The sequence below is a fragment of the Quercus lobata genome, chromosome 11 (assembly GCF_001633185.2).
Source record: "Quercus lobata isolate SW786 chromosome 11, ValleyOak3.0 Primary Assembly, whole genome shotgun sequence".
Taxonomy (NCBI): domain Eukaryota; kingdom Viridiplantae; phylum Streptophyta; class Magnoliopsida; order Fagales; family Fagaceae; genus Quercus; species Quercus lobata.
Genome location: NC_044914.1, coordinates 44,616,833 through 44,635,155, shown reverse-complemented (window position 1 = coordinate 44,635,155; position 18,323 = coordinate 44,616,833). Strand labels below are relative to the sequence as shown.

General features: G+C 30.8%; 1 protein-coding gene across 1 annotated transcript; it reads left to right on the top strand.

Annotated features, from left to right (window-relative positions):
* Positions 1-14,091: 14,091 nt before the first annotated feature.
* On the top strand, positions 14,092-17,452 carry LOC115966954 (putative pectinesterase 11). The gene is made up of 5 exons (XM_031086078.1): positions 14,092-14,345; positions 14,447-14,606; positions 16,040-16,228; positions 16,348-16,583; positions 17,251-17,452. The coding sequence occupies exons 1-5, from the start codon at positions 14,092-14,094 to the stop codon at positions 17,450-17,452; spliced, it is 1,041 nt and encodes a 346-aa protein (XP_030941938.1).
* Positions 17,453-18,323: the final 871 nt, after the last annotated feature.

Below are 18,323 nucleotides of genomic sequence, written 5' to 3'. Positions count from 1 at the left end.
GCGCGTGGACGTTTAATTGGTTTATTGCTTATTTGTAGAGCAGTATTTTATTATTATACTAGTGTGGAGCAATTAGAGAAAGAGAGACAGACAAAGGGATAAAGAAAGCAATATAATGAAATTTTTTAAGAACAAATGGTATGTTCGTACGTTTTGAGCGATTGCCTTTCTTTGAAGTTAGTGGGAATTTGGGAATAGAGGTGCATTATTGGATTTGTTTTTGTAGAATTTGAAGAATAAAAAGAGAAAAGACCATAAATATGGAGAGACACGTAGAACTAAGGGTACGTTTGATATATTGTATGTGAATTATAACAGTAACTAGACTTATTCATAAATTTGGTTATAAGCAGTGGTGGAGCCAGAATTTTAGTTTAGGAGGGGCAAGATTAAAAGATAGTATTAAAAAAAATACATTAATCGATTATAGTAACAAAATAAATAAACAATTGTAAAAAAATTTAATAAAAAGTAAATGTTGCATATTGTTAAAATATATATATATATATATATATATATATATCAAATGGCATTTCACTGTTTATTTATGGGACAAGTCATTTATGAGATATGAACAAGAAAGACAAATGCCATGAATAATGTAATAGGTAAAAAATAAGGGATATGTTATGTATACAACATTTTTTTAACGGTTTCTCAAACCAAAAAAAAGAAAAAAAAGAAAAAAGAAGAAGCTAATTTTAGTGGTAAGTTCAAATTAAAACCAATTACATCTTACATATATAATTTGTTATAAAAATATTTTAAATATAGCACTTATTTATATTTTTATCATTTTTTTTTTTTACTTTAGCTTTTCGGGGAAACTTTTTTCCTTACTTTCCAGTTTGCTTCTTTAAGGGTGGAGTGGACCAGCTTTTTCTCTTTTTCATGTCAAAAGGGTGGGTCAAAGTGTCAAGCACCTTAAATAAGCAATGTAATCCTACAAAACTAGCAGTTTAGGGAATTTTTTTACAAAGTCAGGGGGGGGGGGGGCAATTCCCCCCCTCTCCCCATGCTGGCTCCGCCAGTGGTTATAAGTTGTAACATCTATATTTATATCTATATATTACTAAAAGTTGAAGCGTAGTGTTTAATGTTACTGTGATCACGTTGAGCCACATCAACATCCACGTTATTATCATTTTTCTTTCCAATTTTCCTATAATTGTTTTTTAACATTTACTTTTTTTTAATAATTGCACTTTTTCCAATATTTCTCATATCTTTACCTTTTCATCTCCCCATTACCCTCAACCTTAATATCACTTTTCATCTTTCTTTATTTTATCTCTTCATCTTTCCCTCCCTTACTTTTTCATCTCCCCACTACCCCCAACCTTAATGTCAGTATTCATTTTTCCATTCATCTTCCTTTATTTTGTCTCTTCATATTCACACCATCTTCTATAAATTTGTTATTTTCTCTTCCATTTTTTACATAGTTTTCCATCACAGAGAGGTTGTTTCTCCATCCCTCTCTCTCTCTCCCTCTCACACAATAATTTTTGGAGTATTTTTTTTTCCTGCATCTCTGCTTAAGTTGATAAATTTTTGTGTTTGTTACAACTCTACGTTGGGTTGGTACGATTTAAGTTGATATATTATTCTATTACAAAATATGATTTGGGTAATTTGGTGTTTATTGTTATATATATATATATGTGCCATTAAGCAGTTTTTGTCCGCTTTGGGGAGCCAGTCCCTCACGGTTTTGTCCTCGGCCCCGAGTGTGGTCTTTTGGGATTTTCACCTTCTTTGAGGCTTGACACCCTTAGTCCCACATCGGTTGGAGAACCCTCCCACTCATGGTTTATAAGCTTCTGGAGCAACCATGAGTGTACCACTACTACACATGTAGTAGTGGTACACTCATGGTTGCTCCAGAAGCTTATAAACCATGAGTGGGAGGGTTCTCCAACCGATGTGGGACTAAGGGTGTCAAGCCTCAAAGAAGGTGAAAATCCCAAAAGACCACACTCGGGGCCGAGGACAAAACCGTGAGGGACTGGCTCCCCAAAGCGGACAAAAACTGCTTAATGGCGAGTTGTGTACTCACAATAGATTTTATAATAATTTATTAATAAAACAATTGGTAGGTATATTCAAATTCCTATTTCCAAAAACAACAAAGTATTAATCCAAATCAGAATTCAATCAAAACTATAAAAGTCAATTTTAGAATTAAAATCTCTTATTTTAAAATTTTAAATTAAAGTGTATTTCAAAATATTAAGTAGTAACTTTTGCTTTTTTTTTTTCTTTTTTCCCTTTTCTTTTTCCAATGAGTTATGTAGAGATTTGTCGTTTCAAATGTTTTGGTACTTTATAAATTTTGTATTTTAATTCTAAATTTATGAGTAATGATTTTACTAACCATGGTTAAACATTTACAAACAAATTTAAAATATTATGTTATTAATATAAACAAAAGGGGAGAGTGTTATTGCTTATTACCCCAAATATATTTATTGAGATTACCCTAGAAAATTATCCCACGCAATGCGCGGGTCTGCGACTAGTTATAATAAAACAAAAGATATATTTTAGGAAATATCTTACTCATATAATTATATTTCCCAAAAAAATTTTAAAAATTATTTTAAGACCCAATTAGTCCAAAATGAACCAAAATGACCAAAGCGGACCAAATTTTCAGTTTATTTGGTCCATTTTGGTACACTTCAGTCCATTCGGTCCAATTTGACCAAAGTGGACTGAATAGGACTAAATTTGACCGAATAGATTGAATTGGATAGAACATAGAAATGAACCAAAATTGATCAAATTGGACCAAATGGACTAAAGTGTACCAAAATGGACCAAATGAACCGAAATTCTACACTGATGTGACTTAAAAGAAGTGATTACGCTTAAACTTTTATATATATTTTTGATATATATATAGCTATGCGTTTTATTTATTTATTTATTTTTTTGTAGCAAATTGCTTATTGTCTGTACTTTGTAGCTCTTTTTATTTTTTTTAGATACAAATACAATAGTATTTCAATATATATTTAAGCTAACTAAAACCCATAAAAACCAAATATTTTTTCAATAGCTTATTTACATAAATTTTATCAAAAGTTATGTTAAATGTGTTTCAAAATGCTAAGAGCTAGATTATTATTGTTATTTTTTTTTTAAAAACCCGAAAAAGGGAGGCGATGGTTAGGATTCGGTTTGCTTTCTGTTGTATATACATATAGCCATGATGATCTACCATAATTACAAGAATACCCTCACGACGGTCTGGACTCCAACAAAAGCCCATTCTTGGTGACACCTGATTAGAGAATAGAAATCATGGTAAGCCCAATAATCCATTGGTAGGCCCATCCCAGAGTACGCAGTTAGAGAACAAATGCATTTAGAAGACTGAGAGTGTGGCCCAAAATTTGATAACATCACCCTTAAATTTTCAGTTTAATCAATTAATTAACCTTCGAACATTTTTTTTTAAAATTTATTAATTTAACCCATATATTTTCAATTCGATCAATAACTTTGCACATTATATTCTGCCACACTTTAGTCCATGCATGCTACCTTGGGTTCTGTTTTAAGTCAATCTCCCTAGTTGTATCACTTATTTTATTTTCTATTTTCGTGGTTCACTTAAACTTGTGCAATTCATTTAAAGACTAAAATACTAATATCAGCTAAGGGGGAAAAATTGCATAAAGAAAGATAATACTACAAATCATTAAATTAAGCAATTAAAAATAATATTATTACATTTTGTCATCTATATTTTTTAATAAATTCAAATTTAAAATATATATTCTCAATTCAAGCCCGTCTTTTTCCCTTTCTGCAAAGTGGTTGCAGATCTTGGCATAGTTTTGTCTTTCTCAATTCTACTTTCTATTGTAATACCAAACAAGTCCATAATCTTTTAACAAATATGGGTGATGTGCCTTAAATATACTTTTATAATAAAATTAATTTCATTAATATGCACATAATATAATTTTTCAATAGATATGAATCATATAATAGGATTTGAATGTATGGCATCCGTAATATGATGATATTAGAATCCAAATTTCTTATTTAACAATTAGAAACTTAATTTATCAATTGAGTTAATTAAAACACACACACACACACATATATATTATGTGCATATTTTTAAATTAAGTTTTAAATTAAGTTTTTATATATATATGTGTGTGTGTGTGTTTTAATTAACTCAATTGATAAATTAAGTTTCTAATTGTTAAATAAGAAATTTGGATTCTAATATCATCATATTACGGATGCGTATATATATATAATAATAATAATAATAATAATAATAATATAATATAATATAATTAACTTCATTAAAATTCAACAAAAGATTCCTATCAAAAAAAAAAAAAAATCTTTTTATAATTCAATAGTTCAACAGAAAATCGTAGACAAAAGAACTCCTAAACCCCCTCATCCTAACAAAAAAAAGGGCAAGACTTCAATGTTCAATCCAATGCACTAAAGGATATGCAAAAAGTAGGATAGCAGATTTCTATTTTGCATGGGAAGGGATAAGAGATCAATATATAATTAATCACGAATATGTTTCATGTTGCATCCTTTTTATAATTTTTTTGTCCCACTTTTTGTAACACCCATAACTTTATTACTAATTTATTTCATATATATAAATTAAAGAGGAGGCCCACAATTAAATGTATTTGATTGATTTGGGCCTAAGATATTAATATCAGTAATTATTATGGTATAAGAGGCCCAAGTGAGATGGCATAAGTAAATATATGGGGTTTGATAATTTTTAGAAACCCTAGTCTTTTATCTCTTAAGCTATACATACATACATACATACATATATACATATATATATATATATATATATTTATTTATATATAAGAGGTTTCCTTTTGTTTTTACCACAACACACAATTGAGCCTTTTCTTTTCTTCTCTACCGCTATGCATGAGAATTTCAGGTATGGTTTTGTTTTGTTGTAATATTAGAACCCCATGCTTATAGGAAAACATGGGTCTGTGCATCTATTATTTTGGTACTTAGCAGAATAATTGGCGTTGGGTTTTATTTTGGTACTTACCTATCACCATATTAATGTAAAAGCTGACCAATGATTGTTACAATATTAAAATAGGCATGGTACATAGCCGTATGGCCCTCCGTAGGCTTTAAGATTGATTGGATAAAAATAGTACCTGATAGAGTAATAGGCTTGAACTTTATCAATTTAAGTTTGTCACCATGCAAATGGGAAAAGGTTGCTTTATGGTTGATATGTATCTTCCTCATCATCTTTCTAGTGACATCTGTATTTATCTCTAATTCATTGTGGTAGGCAGCAATGCTTTTCAAGCCAATAATATCTTTTTAGCCACTGTATTGCAGGAATAAGAAATTGTATACTATCTAAGTTCACAATCTGTCATCCATGCACCTGCCATTGTTCAAAAACTTGTCCAGCTTTATCATTATGTTTTTAATGGGCAATTGGATTGATCAATTAAGATTATAATATGTGGCTTCTAAGAATTGTAGTAGTCTATATGATGGCTAGACAAGTAATGAAATACTAGAGTTCTAAAGAGTTGCAGTACTATCATGCCAATTAATAGATAGTGAAAATATGTGAAACAGAACAATTGGATCAAAGCTGAAAGTGAACTGGACAGTTAAGTAATCAAATGGAAAATTTTGGAAATATCGGTGTTGTCTAGGATTATATTGTTTAAGTATGAATATAAATTTTAGTGGGAAATTTGTGTATTGATGGACCTATTTTTTGTGTTGCTAGGTTTTAATTCTACTTATTTATTGTGACTCAAGGGTGATTGATTTCATTTTTGCAAATAAGAGGCAAGTGGTATTTACTAATTTGGGGGTTTTCCCAAAACAGTTTTGATTATCAAACTATTCTTATAACAAATAAATATGTTGAAATTCTATAAATATATTGATATTCTATAAATGTTTGATGTGCACATTGTATGGAAACGTTGACTATTTGTTATATGAAAAACTTGTGGGATAGCCTAAACTTATTTAGACTTGTATGTGTGGATAAATCTTTGTATTTTTGAGTATTATGACTGGATTATTTGTTGTGAGCATCTTGAATTTGCTTTGAATCCTATGGCAAATCGTGTTTAAAAGCTTAGTGTTGTATTTAGTCCTTGGTAAGGACAATCACATTGTAGCTAGTCCTTACCAAGGGACGGTCCTAAAAAAGGGGGACAGTGCACAATTGGTAGCTCTTTAGCAAGGGAGTATACTATTAAGGATCCGAAAAGGGAGCTCCTTAGCAATTAATAGATAGTGAAATACTAGAGTTCTAAGAATTGTAGTAGTCTATATGATGGCTAGACATGTAATAAAATACTAGAGTTCTATAGAGTTGTAGTACTATCAATACAATTAATAGATAGTGAAAATATGTGAAACAGAACAATTGGATCGAAGCTGAAAGTGAACTGGATAGTTAAGTAACCGAATGGAAAATTTTGGAAATATCAGTGTTGTCCAAGATTATATTGTTTAAGTATTTAAACAGATTTTAGTGGGAAATTTGTGTATTGATGGACCTATTTTTTGTGTTGCTAAGTTCTAATTCTACTAATTTATTGTGACTCAAGGGTGGTTGATTTCATTTTTGCAAATAAGAGGAAAGTGGTATTTACTAATTTGGGGGTTTTCCCAAAATAGTTTTGATTATCAAACTATTCTTATAACAAAGAAATATGTTGAATTCTATAAATATATTGATATCCTATAAATGTTTGATGTGCACATTGTATGAAAACGTTGACTATTTGTTATATGAAAAACTTATGGGGCAACCTAAACTTATTTAAACTTGTATGTGTGTGGATAAATTTTTGTATTTTTGAGTATTATGATTGAGTTATTTGTTGTGAGCATCTTAAATTTGCTTTGAATCCTATGGCAAATCGTGTTTAAAAGCTCAGTGTTGTATTAGTCTTTAACAAGGGCAATCACATTGTAGCTAGTTTTTAGTAAGGGACGATCTCAGAAAAGGGGGACAGTGCACAATTGGTAGCTTCTTAGCAAGGGAATATACCATTAAGGATCCGAAAAGGGAGCTCCTTAGTAAGGAAGTGCATCTTTAGGTTCCAAAAGAGCCATCCTTAAGAAAGGGGATGAAAAGGGGTTTCTAGTCCCGAAAAGGGGGTTCCAGTCCCAAAAAGGGAACAACACAATCCTGTCAACGGGGCATAAACGTTGACCATGAGAAAAGTTTAGGAAATTGTTTATATGATGATGTTCGTATATTATGATGGCTCACAATATAATGATATTTTTATATGAAATATTTGATGTTAAAATATAGCTAGTTTTGCAAGTTATAACTTTGTTGTATAGAATATTCATTTATAATGTTTGTTCCCACACCCCAATCTTAGTGAATTCCACTTATTGAGTTATCTTCCCCCCCCCCCCCCCTTGTATTCCCTCTTACAAATACATTAGAGGGATCATTGGAGTAGAGATTCTTGGAAGAGAACATTTACAAATTATTTGGTGGAATTGAGGATTTTATAATTATTTTTACGGCATTAAATATTGTATTGGAGAATTATTTTGAGGATGTTTTATCTTTGGTGGGATTAGAGCTCTGACAATTATGATGAGATTTTAGATTGCTGGTTGTATTTGTATAATATTTTTATGGAATATCTAGATTCAATAGACTTTTATTATTTATGATTTTGGGGTGTTACACTTTATGTATTTCACTTTATACTTCATCAATCATGATATGCCATGTATTTAATTTTTTTTTCTATTTTAAAATTTGGTTATTTTATGAAAAAATTAAAAAAAATATATTTGAAAAGTTGTAATTTGTGGAGTATAAGGTAAAATACAAGAGTGGGAAGAAAGATTTGTATATTGTATAGGTAAGAGACGGAAATTGCGGTGGAATACGGTAAAATTAAGCAAAAGAAAACTTATTTTCTTGATTTCTTCACCTAAGTCTTCTCTAGTGCTTTTGCTCTCAAAAAAGAAAAAAAAGAAAAAGAAAAAGACTTTTCTAGTGCTGTACCAAGTATCAACTAGCAAGAAATAAACTAAGTACATCTAAAAGGTCGTCTCAAAAGATTAAAAAAATGTAGGTGGTTCCTGAATTATTCTTTAGTAGTCTTCGATTCCAAAAGTCAATCTAATAAATCTGAATTATTTTTTTTTCATGATTTAGGTGCCATGATTCATGCTTCTTAAGCTTACAATTTGCACCCAAAAAAGAAGAAGTTCTAAGGGGTTCAATAAGTTGTATCTTGGGTAGAAAATAAATTTTGCGGTCTACATGATTAATATAAAGATAAAGTACTATAAGTTTATTTAAGGTTGGGCTGTTTGCTATGGTGGTGTGGGCTTTGTGGAAGAGAAGAAATGAGTTAAGGTTGGGCAAGAGCTGTGACAAGTATCAACTAGCAAAAAATAAACTAAGTACATCTAAAAGGTCGTACCAAGTATCAACTAGCAAGAAATAAACTAAGTACATCTAAAAGGTCGTCTCAAAAGATTAAAAAAATGTAGGTGGTTCCTGAATTATTCTTATTTTCGTCCCCAATTTTGTTCCTACCCGACCCGGGCTAGAAAATTAAAAAAAAAAAGCAAAAAATTCAAAAAATTAAAAAACATAATTCCGCCAATATTTCTATACAAATCGGGCTGAGATAGGCCGAGAAAGGGAGAAAAAAATTTTCGTCCCAAATTCCATTCCTACCCAACTCGGGCTAGAAAATTCCAAAAAAAATAGCAAAAAAATTCAAAAAATTAAAAAACATCATTCCGGCAATATTTCTATCCAAACCGGGCTGAGATAGTCTGAGAAAGAGAAAAAAAAAATTTTCGTCCCGAATTCCATTCCTACCCGACCTGGGCTAGAAAATTCCAAAAAAAATAGCAAAAAAATTAAAAAAATTAAAAAACATCATTCCGGCAATATTTCTATCCAAACCGGGCTGAGATAGGTCGAGAAAGGAAGAAAAAAAAATTTATTTTCGAATTCCGTTCCTATCCGACCCCGGCTAGAAAATTCCAAAAAAAAAAAAAATTGCAAAAAAATTCAAAAAATTAAAAAACATCATTCATGCAAATATTTCTATCCAAACCGAGCTGAGATAGGCCAAGAAAGAGAGAAACAAAATTTTTGTCTTCAATTCCAAAAGTCAATCTAATAAATCTGAATTATTTTTTTCATGATTTAGGTGCCATGATTCATGCTTCTTAAGCTTACAATCTGCACCCAAAAAAAAAAAAAAAAGAAGAAGTTCTAAGGGGTTCAATAAGTTGTATCTTGGGTAGAAAATAAATTTTGCGGTCTACATGATTAATATAAAGATAAAGTACTATAAGTTTATTTGGAATATTGTTTCTTAATACAATGAACATATTAAGGTTGGGCTGTTTGCTATGGTGGTGTGGGCTCTGTGGAAGAGTAGAAATGAGTTAAGGTTGGGCAAGAGTTGTGACAAGTATCAACTAGCAAGAAATAAACTAAGTACATCTAAAAGGTCGTCTCAAAAGATTAAAAAAATGTAGGTGGTTCCTGAATTATTCTTTAGTAGTCTTCGGTTCCAAAAGTCAATCTAATAAATTTGAATTATTTTTTTTCATGATTTAGGTGTCATGATTCATGCTTCTTAAGCTTACAATCTGCACCCAAAAAAAGAAGAAGTTCTAAGGGGTTCAATAAGTTGTATCTTGGGTAGAAAATAAATTTTGCGGTCTACATGATTAATATAAAGATAAAGTACTATAAGTTTATTTGGCATATTTTTTCTTAATACAATGAACATATTAAGGTTGGGCTGTTTGCTATGGTGGTGTGGGCTTTGTGGAAGAGAAGAAATGAGTTAAGGTTGGGCAAGAGCTGTGACACTCTCGCACAACTCATGCAACGAGCTCGCAACAGATTGCAAGACTTCTCGCTACATAATACCTCCACGGTTTTACTTGTGGGGAGACCTCCAACACAATGGCAGCCACCAGAGCACCTGCAATACAAAATTAATTTCGATGGGGCACTCTTCAAGGCAGAGAATTATGCTAGAATTAGGGTGATAATCCGCAACAGTGAGGGGCAGGTTATGGTGTCTTTGTCACAGTGAATCCCCTTACCCACTACAGCCATAGAAGTGGAGGCTTTGGCAGCAAGACGTGCAATGGAGTTGGCACTTGAAACAAGTCTCAATAAGGGAGTTTTAGAAGGTGACTCACAGATTCTTATAAATGCTTTAACCACAAACTCTCATACTCTCTCACAATCTGGTCATATTGTAAACGATATACGGTATTTAGCCTCTCATATCTCGCGAGACGAGCAATTTCCTTTTCTTCTTTACAAGTCTGGATGGAAGATGTACCACCAGAAATTACAGATGTACTTCAGGCTGATTTTCACAACCATAGTTAATAAAGCTTTTGGTGTTGATTCTAAATATATATATATATATATATATACATATATTAATTATTGTTGTTGAGATTAAATTTTAGAAATCGTCTTTTGTTTTTAAATTTAATAAACATATTAATTATTGTTGTTAAGTGAATACTTTTAGAATACTTTTAATACTTTTATTTATCAATTAGTTTATGTCTACACTCTTTTACAATATTTTATTTAATAATTCAACTCAACTTTGATTACGATTGGTTTTTTAAATTGTATTAAGAAATTTTTGTTACGTTAACATTTGCTTTTGTTTTCACTTAGTCACTCCCATGCCCCTTGTCTAATTTGTTTTTTTTAGAATCATCCTATGTTTAATTGTCTTTTAATGTAACATTTGCTATCCACTGACTGAATGACCCATGCCCCCAGTCCTCACTCAACAAATATATATATATATACACACACACATACACACACACACACACACATATATATATATATATATATTATTTATTTATTTCAAGCCAAAATTGATTTTTTTTTTAAAACTATTTGTTCTAGGCGAGTTAATGTTGTGCAAAAGATGAAGCAAAAGAGGAAGAATCTAATATAAATAAACAATTAAAAAAATACAATAAAAAAAGAGTAAACTTGTTTGTGTATAAAAAAGAGAGAGTAAATCTCATATATATATATATATATATATATGACTTTAAAAAGGTGTACTTCTTACACCAGGTATAATTTGAACTTATATATATATATATATAATTGTAAATATTTTTAATTGTACCCATGCATATGCACGGGATTATACACTAGTATAATTAAAGTCAAAACTTGGAGAAAATTCAATTAGATTCTAAATTAAAATTCAACTGTGGGCTAATTTTGTGTTACGTGTCCACTTAAGTTTTTTAATTTTTTTTCTCAAAAAAAAAAATTTAATCTTTGTGCCAAGTGAGTTAATGAATGCAAAATATTAAGAGCCTAATATTAATGAACTATGAAAAAAAAAATCAATCACATCTACTCAATAAAAATCACCACACAACAAAAATCACCACATGCATATTCCATCCTATTAAAAATTAGAAAAAAAAAATCATAAGTAATATTAAATTTAGGGAAGAATTTAAAGTATGACTAATGATGTTTACTTTTCTTAAAATAATTTGACTACCTATTTATATTTTTATAATAAAAATATTGGCGAAACTATACTATTGGTCCCTTAAGTTTACTCTGTGTGCACAATTGGTACCTCAAGTTTTCAAAATGAGCAATATAAGTTTTTCTGTTAACTTCCGTTAGTAGTATTGCTTACGTGGCTGATGGTATAATGACCTGTCGTTTTTTTAATGACTTGGCATTTCTTTTTATTAAAAAAATTACAAAAATGAATTTACACGTAAAAAATATATATATATATATATAACTGTTTTAATTTAAGTCTTAATTCTAACCCGGTACCAAATTAAAACTGATTTGCAATCTGATTCATAAACCCACAAAATAGAGATTGAACAATTCCAAAGCCCTAGCCACTAGTGACACCGCTGCCCTCTGCTGGAGACGGTGGCCTTTGCCTCCCTGCTTCTCTCACACAAGTCACAACTGTAAAATTTAGCAACTGTCCAACCCTGCAATAACCTACTCGAAAATGGCTTTCATATCTGCCAAATCCAGATTGTTTCTCAATAAAAATCACAATATAGAAAAGGAATTCTCCTCTGGCATCAACACATTTGGCGTTTTGTTAATGCTATTCCCAGTTGAATTATGACCTTCCCTTTACTGCCATAAGCCACACATGGCACCCCCATAATCACAACTATCATTGCCGGCCGTTTCTAGGACTAATCTTCTTGCTTGCTAAAAACTCCATCTAGATTTCTGGGTTCCAATACTTTTTGGTGGTCCTTCATATGTGGATTCTCTTTGGTAACCTCGACAGTCATATTGCCACCAGAGGCCCCATTAACAAAGTTGATAACAATCTTATTTTCCTCCACATGCATCATGTCTGGAGCTCTGTTAGAGACTTAGAGATATACTCCAATATTTGAGTATTAGCGGTAGAGCTTGGAACTGTTCAATCTCTTTCTCTCGTGGGTTTGTGAATTAGATTGCAAATGAGTTTAATTTGGTACCGGGTTAGGATTAAGACTTGAATTAGAACGGGTCAGTTTTTTTTTAATTTTTTTTTTATGTGTGAATTTTTTTTTTAATAAAAAAATGCTATGTCATTAAAAAAAATGACATGTCATTATTCCGTTAACCATGTAAGCAACACTACTAACGGAAGTTAATAAAAGGACTTATATTGCTCATTTTGAAAATTTAAGGGACCAATTGTGCTTACTTGAAACTTGAAGGACCAAATGCGCACACAAGGTAAACTTGAGGGACCAATAGTGTAGTTTCGCCAAAAATATTTATTTAATTTTAAATGCATCAATGTGTATGCATGGGTTATATGCTAGTAACAAATTAAAAGCACATTCAGATTTAATCACTCCACTCACATATTTTGTCAAAATTATAATTAAACTCATATGTTCAGTTAAAAGTATAAATTAATTGAGAAGTGTTATGCCCACTATTATTTATTTAAAAATTCAACTCAACTTTGATAACTATATATTGGTCTTTATAATTGTATTAAGAATTTTTTATTTTTTTTTATTTTTTTATTTTATGTTAACTTTTGCTTTTGTCTTCCCTCAATCACTCCCCTATCCCATGCCTCTTGTCCTTTTTTTTTTTTTTAAATTTTATTTATTTATTTTTATTTTTTTTAAATCACTCTCTGTCTAATTGGTTAATTATCTTTTAGTATCAACATTTAATACCCACTGATTGAATGAACCATGCCCTTGGTCCTCATTCAAAAAATAACAAATTAATAGCATATTCAAATTTAGCCACTCTACTCACATATTTGGTCAAAAGTATAAATTAATTGAGAATTGTTATGTTCACTACATTTTCATAACACCTATACAACAAATCGTAAGTGGTAAGTTGAAACTGATTCTAATTTGAGACTACATTGAAATTTTTTTTCCCAACAGTAACAGCAAAGTAACAACCTGTCACTTATGATTTGTTGTGAAAGTATTGTGAAAATATTGTGAACATACACCATTTCTCTAATTAATTATAACCTTATTTGTAAAAATAGATTTTTAAGAGGTCATATATTCAAGCTTATATAAGTTGGGCTTAAAAAAAAATTAAGATTAGATTTTCAAATCTTTATTTTAGGGGTCAAAATTTTTTAAAAAAAAAATTATACAATATGGTTTTTGTCAAACTTGGAGCATTTCTTTAGTGCAAATTTAAAATTAAAAAAAAAAAAAATTATTCTAGTGGTTTTTGTCAAACTTAGAGCATTTCTTGTTTGGGAAACTTCATCATAGGCAAAACACATTAACTCTTACATGAAGATCGTGATCTTTGAACTTCAACTATATAAAAATCGGACATGCATGGCTGGCCACCAATGTGTTGGCCTTCACTTTGGGATGCCCATACAATAAGGCCACAACCATTATCGACTTGTGTGTCCCGATAATATCATTGCTAAGTTCTCTCACTAAAACCATAGTTTGATAAAACATTTTTATACTTTGCACCCCCATCGAGACGAAAAAAAGTAATCACACGCGCACATGGGTGCCATGGCAATGAAGATTTATAATGGTTATGAGATTGCAGTCTTGGTTGCAATAGTTTTTTTAGGTTCTTTCATGGAAAATTCAGCTACCACCACAGGCACCAATACCACGGACATGTCAACAGCAATTCTCATAAGTGTGGATCAATCGGGCAATGGAGATTTTAAGAAGATACAAGATGCTATTGATGCAGTTCCATCTGCAAACTCAGAATTGTATTTCATTTGGATTAAGCCAGGGACATACAGGTCTGTGTGTTTGTGTGGCTGTACTATTTTCATGATGATTAATTGGTTTGTATCTACGTTTAACTGGACTCTTATTATCTTATGCATGTATGGTTAAGCAGGGAAAAACTTCAAGTGCCTGCGGATAAACCCTTCATAACATTGAGTGGCACACTGGCCTCTAACACCACCATAACATGGGGTGACACTGGGGAGATAATTCAATCTGCAACTCTTTCTGTATTCGCTTCTGACTTTGTTGCACGATATCTCACAATTCAGGTATGTGGCTGACCTCATGTCTACAATATCTTTAGTGCAATAACCATCTTATGCATCTGATGTATACAACATCATTTTCAAAAGATGTAAGTGATCTCACGATTGTACGTGAAGTCACAGACCTATGTACTATGAGAGGAATATTGTATATATTAGATGCATGATTACATACGTTATTATCATAGGCATACAGTACAGTTTTGTGCATGACTTCTTGATTTTATAGGGAACATCTAAATGATTAGTGTGGTATGTGAGTCCCCTACTCCCCTTCCATGCACGAAACCTTCGCAACCTGCCCAAGAAATATAGCTTTCATACATGAGCATGGAAGTTATTTATCAATTAAAAAACTCAACTATCATCTTCAATTATAAATTACAACATCAAATAAATTCAAGTCATATACTTGCACTGGATATCTCATTCAAATTAATTACTCCAAAATGGATTTGAAATGAATCTCTTCTGCATATTTTACTTTTTGTATTTTGTAGTGTTATTGTCTTAAAAGTTTAAACTATTGGGATATGATAAATTTTATCATTTAATTATCAAAACTTTGATACCATGTTAAATTACCGATTGTTCCAAAAGTTTAAATTATTGGGATATGATAAATTTAATCATTTAACCAATACTTCTAACATGTAGGTATATGTATCTCCAATTTCATGCATAATTAATGGTTGGCTTCATTTTGAGGCCCCCACCACCCCAACTCCTAAGTGAACTTAATATATTACTAGTTGTCTAAAAAATTTAAGCAGTTAGAAAAATGTGAATTTAATCATTTAATCTTAATTCTAACATTTCATTTCACATGTGGATTTAACTCTCCCTTAATAAGTAGAGTCAATGCATGAGATTCTTTAACTTTTTAGACGAGAGATAGAGTAGAGATAGGATTTGAACTTAGGACTACATGTTATGATACTTTGATAAATTACTGATTATTTCAAAAAATTAAACTATTTTTAAATAATAAATATAATCATTTAACCATTATTAATTTTAACAAAAATTAATTACATTCAAACTCTACTGGAGTATCCTAATTTGCCTTAGTTTACATTTGGATTTAAGGATTTAATATCTAGATTTGAGCTTTGAGAATTTACTCCAACAAAAATGCTATGATATATTTGAGCTTTGAGAATTTACTCCAACAAAAATGCTTTATGAATTTGTGAATTTGAACTAAGATCTTACACTTCAATCATTATAAATCTCCATATGAATTTCATCAATAGAAATTTTTTGGAGTTAATTTTGTACTTTATTCAATTCATTTAAACTAAAAATTTGATCCAAATTCTTGTTTTCAAAAAATTTCATCCAAATGAACAGCCAATTCTATGGAATTTTATATTTATTTTGCATTCTAATTAGTAGTTTTGAATTTTTGTTATGTATTTTTTTTTTCTATATAGAATACGTTTGGGACATCAGGCAGAGCTGTTGCCCTTAGAGTAGAGGGAGACAGAGCTGCTTTCTATGGTTGCTATATTCTTTCGTATCAAGATACTCTCCTGGATGATGCTGGTAGACACTATTACAGCAACTGCTATATAGAAGGAGGCACTGATTTCATTTGTGGAAATGCTGCTTCCCTCTTTGAAGTGAGTATATCCCTTTAACTCACAAAGAAATTAAACCCCATGACATATAACTCATATAATATTTTGAATTTGCTACGTACATGGAGACCTTGATGTAGATTTTGTGTCCATGCATGCAGCAATGCCATCTTCATTCTCTCTCAACTGTAGGTGGAGCTATAACTACTCAACATAGGAATTCATCATCAGAGGACACTGGCTATACCTTCTTGAATTGTACGATCACTGGTGTAGGAACTGCTCTCCTTGGAAGACCATGGGGTCCTTACTCTAGGGTGGTCTTTGCACTAACTTACATGTCCAGTGCGGTAGTGCCACAGGGCTGGGATGACTGGGGAGATCTAAGCAAGCAGAGGTATATGATAATTCCAATTCATAGTTGAGCTTATGTAACATTAAATAATTCATCTTCTTTCTTTCAAAAATTTAGCTATTACGAAATGGTAAATTTAATTATGTAACTATCTTTCAATGCACACACTCCATATACATCGGACACCAGTTTGAACATTACGAGTGTGAGATAATCATTGCTTTTATTTTAACTAATCCATCTCATGTGAACTCAAATTCTCCCTTAATAAGTGTAAGTGAAGTCTAATAGGAAATGCTGAATTTAATCATTTAATTATTATTGTAACACTTCCTTTCCCACATGGGCTCAGACTACCATTTAACTAGTATAAGTGAAATCCAGCACAAGAAATTTTTAACCTTTTCAATGGGAGGTAGTGTGAAAACATGGTTTGAACTCAAAATATGGTTGAAATTTAGAACCACAACCGTGAAAACATGGTTTGAACTCAAAATATGGTTGAAATTTAGAACCACAACCACTTACTCTATATCATAATTAATAAACTATTGCTTCTACCAAAAAATTTAGTTATTAAGAAATGATAAATTTAATAATTAACCATTATTCTATCACCACAATTTATTTATTTATTTATGTAACAATCTTGTTGTTAGCCAGTATTCTATTTCTAACACGTTTCACATTATTTTTTTGGGTACAACAGCACTGTGTACTATGGTGAGTACCAGTGTTATGGTCCAGGAGCCAATAGAACTAAGAGGGTTGGATGGTCAAAGAGCCTATCAAACCAAGAGGCTACACCCTTCTTGACAAAGGACATTATTGGAGGGCAAGGTTGGCTTAGACCTTCACCAACTCACTTCATCAAGAGAGGCTCTACCAATGTCACAGTGAATGTTCCTTGAAATAATTGAAATAACTAGTATACCACAATACATCTCATATTAAGTAAGAGTTCGAATTTGGTAAGGATGATATGTAAAACTTATATTTTACGTCATTTAATAAGAGATTGTCACATCGGTTTTTTTTTTTTTTTTTTTTTTTTTAACTTAATACATTTTACCACACGTAATAACATCTGAATAAACTTATAGTTAAGTTGAATTTTCAAATAGGTATTAAAATTGATTGAGTGTGATTGTGCCTATTCTTTAATATGTAATATGATAATGTTGTATGTTGAGATTAGAGAGGTAAAACTTGGGTATTACATCACATCTATATATATCTAAAAGCTAAAACGTATCATTTCCAACATTCTCTCTCTTATTTTTAACTCTCTTTTTTTCTTATTAATTTCCCAACTTATTGCTATACTTTCTCCAACTTTTCATTTTCTTCTACTTTTTCATCTCCCCAAAACTATCTACCTTAATATCACTTTTTCTCTATTCTTTTATCTTACTTTATTTTTGGCTTTTTTTTAATTCCCCTTCTCTTACTATAAATTACAATTTTCTCTGATTTTATACATAGTTTTCCCACACAAAGTGTTATATCTCTCTCTTTCTCTCTCTCTCTCAAAATTTTTGTTTTTCATTTTTTTTTTTTTTTTACATCTCTACTTTAGGTTGACAAACTTTTGTATTATTTGGAACTTTACTTTGGGTTGATGTGATTAAGTTGTGTTTTTAATTTGTAATCTTTTTTCTTCTCTTTGATTTCATAGATGTTATCCTATTACATTATAAATATATTATATAAGAATATAATGTTATTTTATTACGAAACATAACATGACTTGGGTAATTTAGTATTTATTACTATATATTT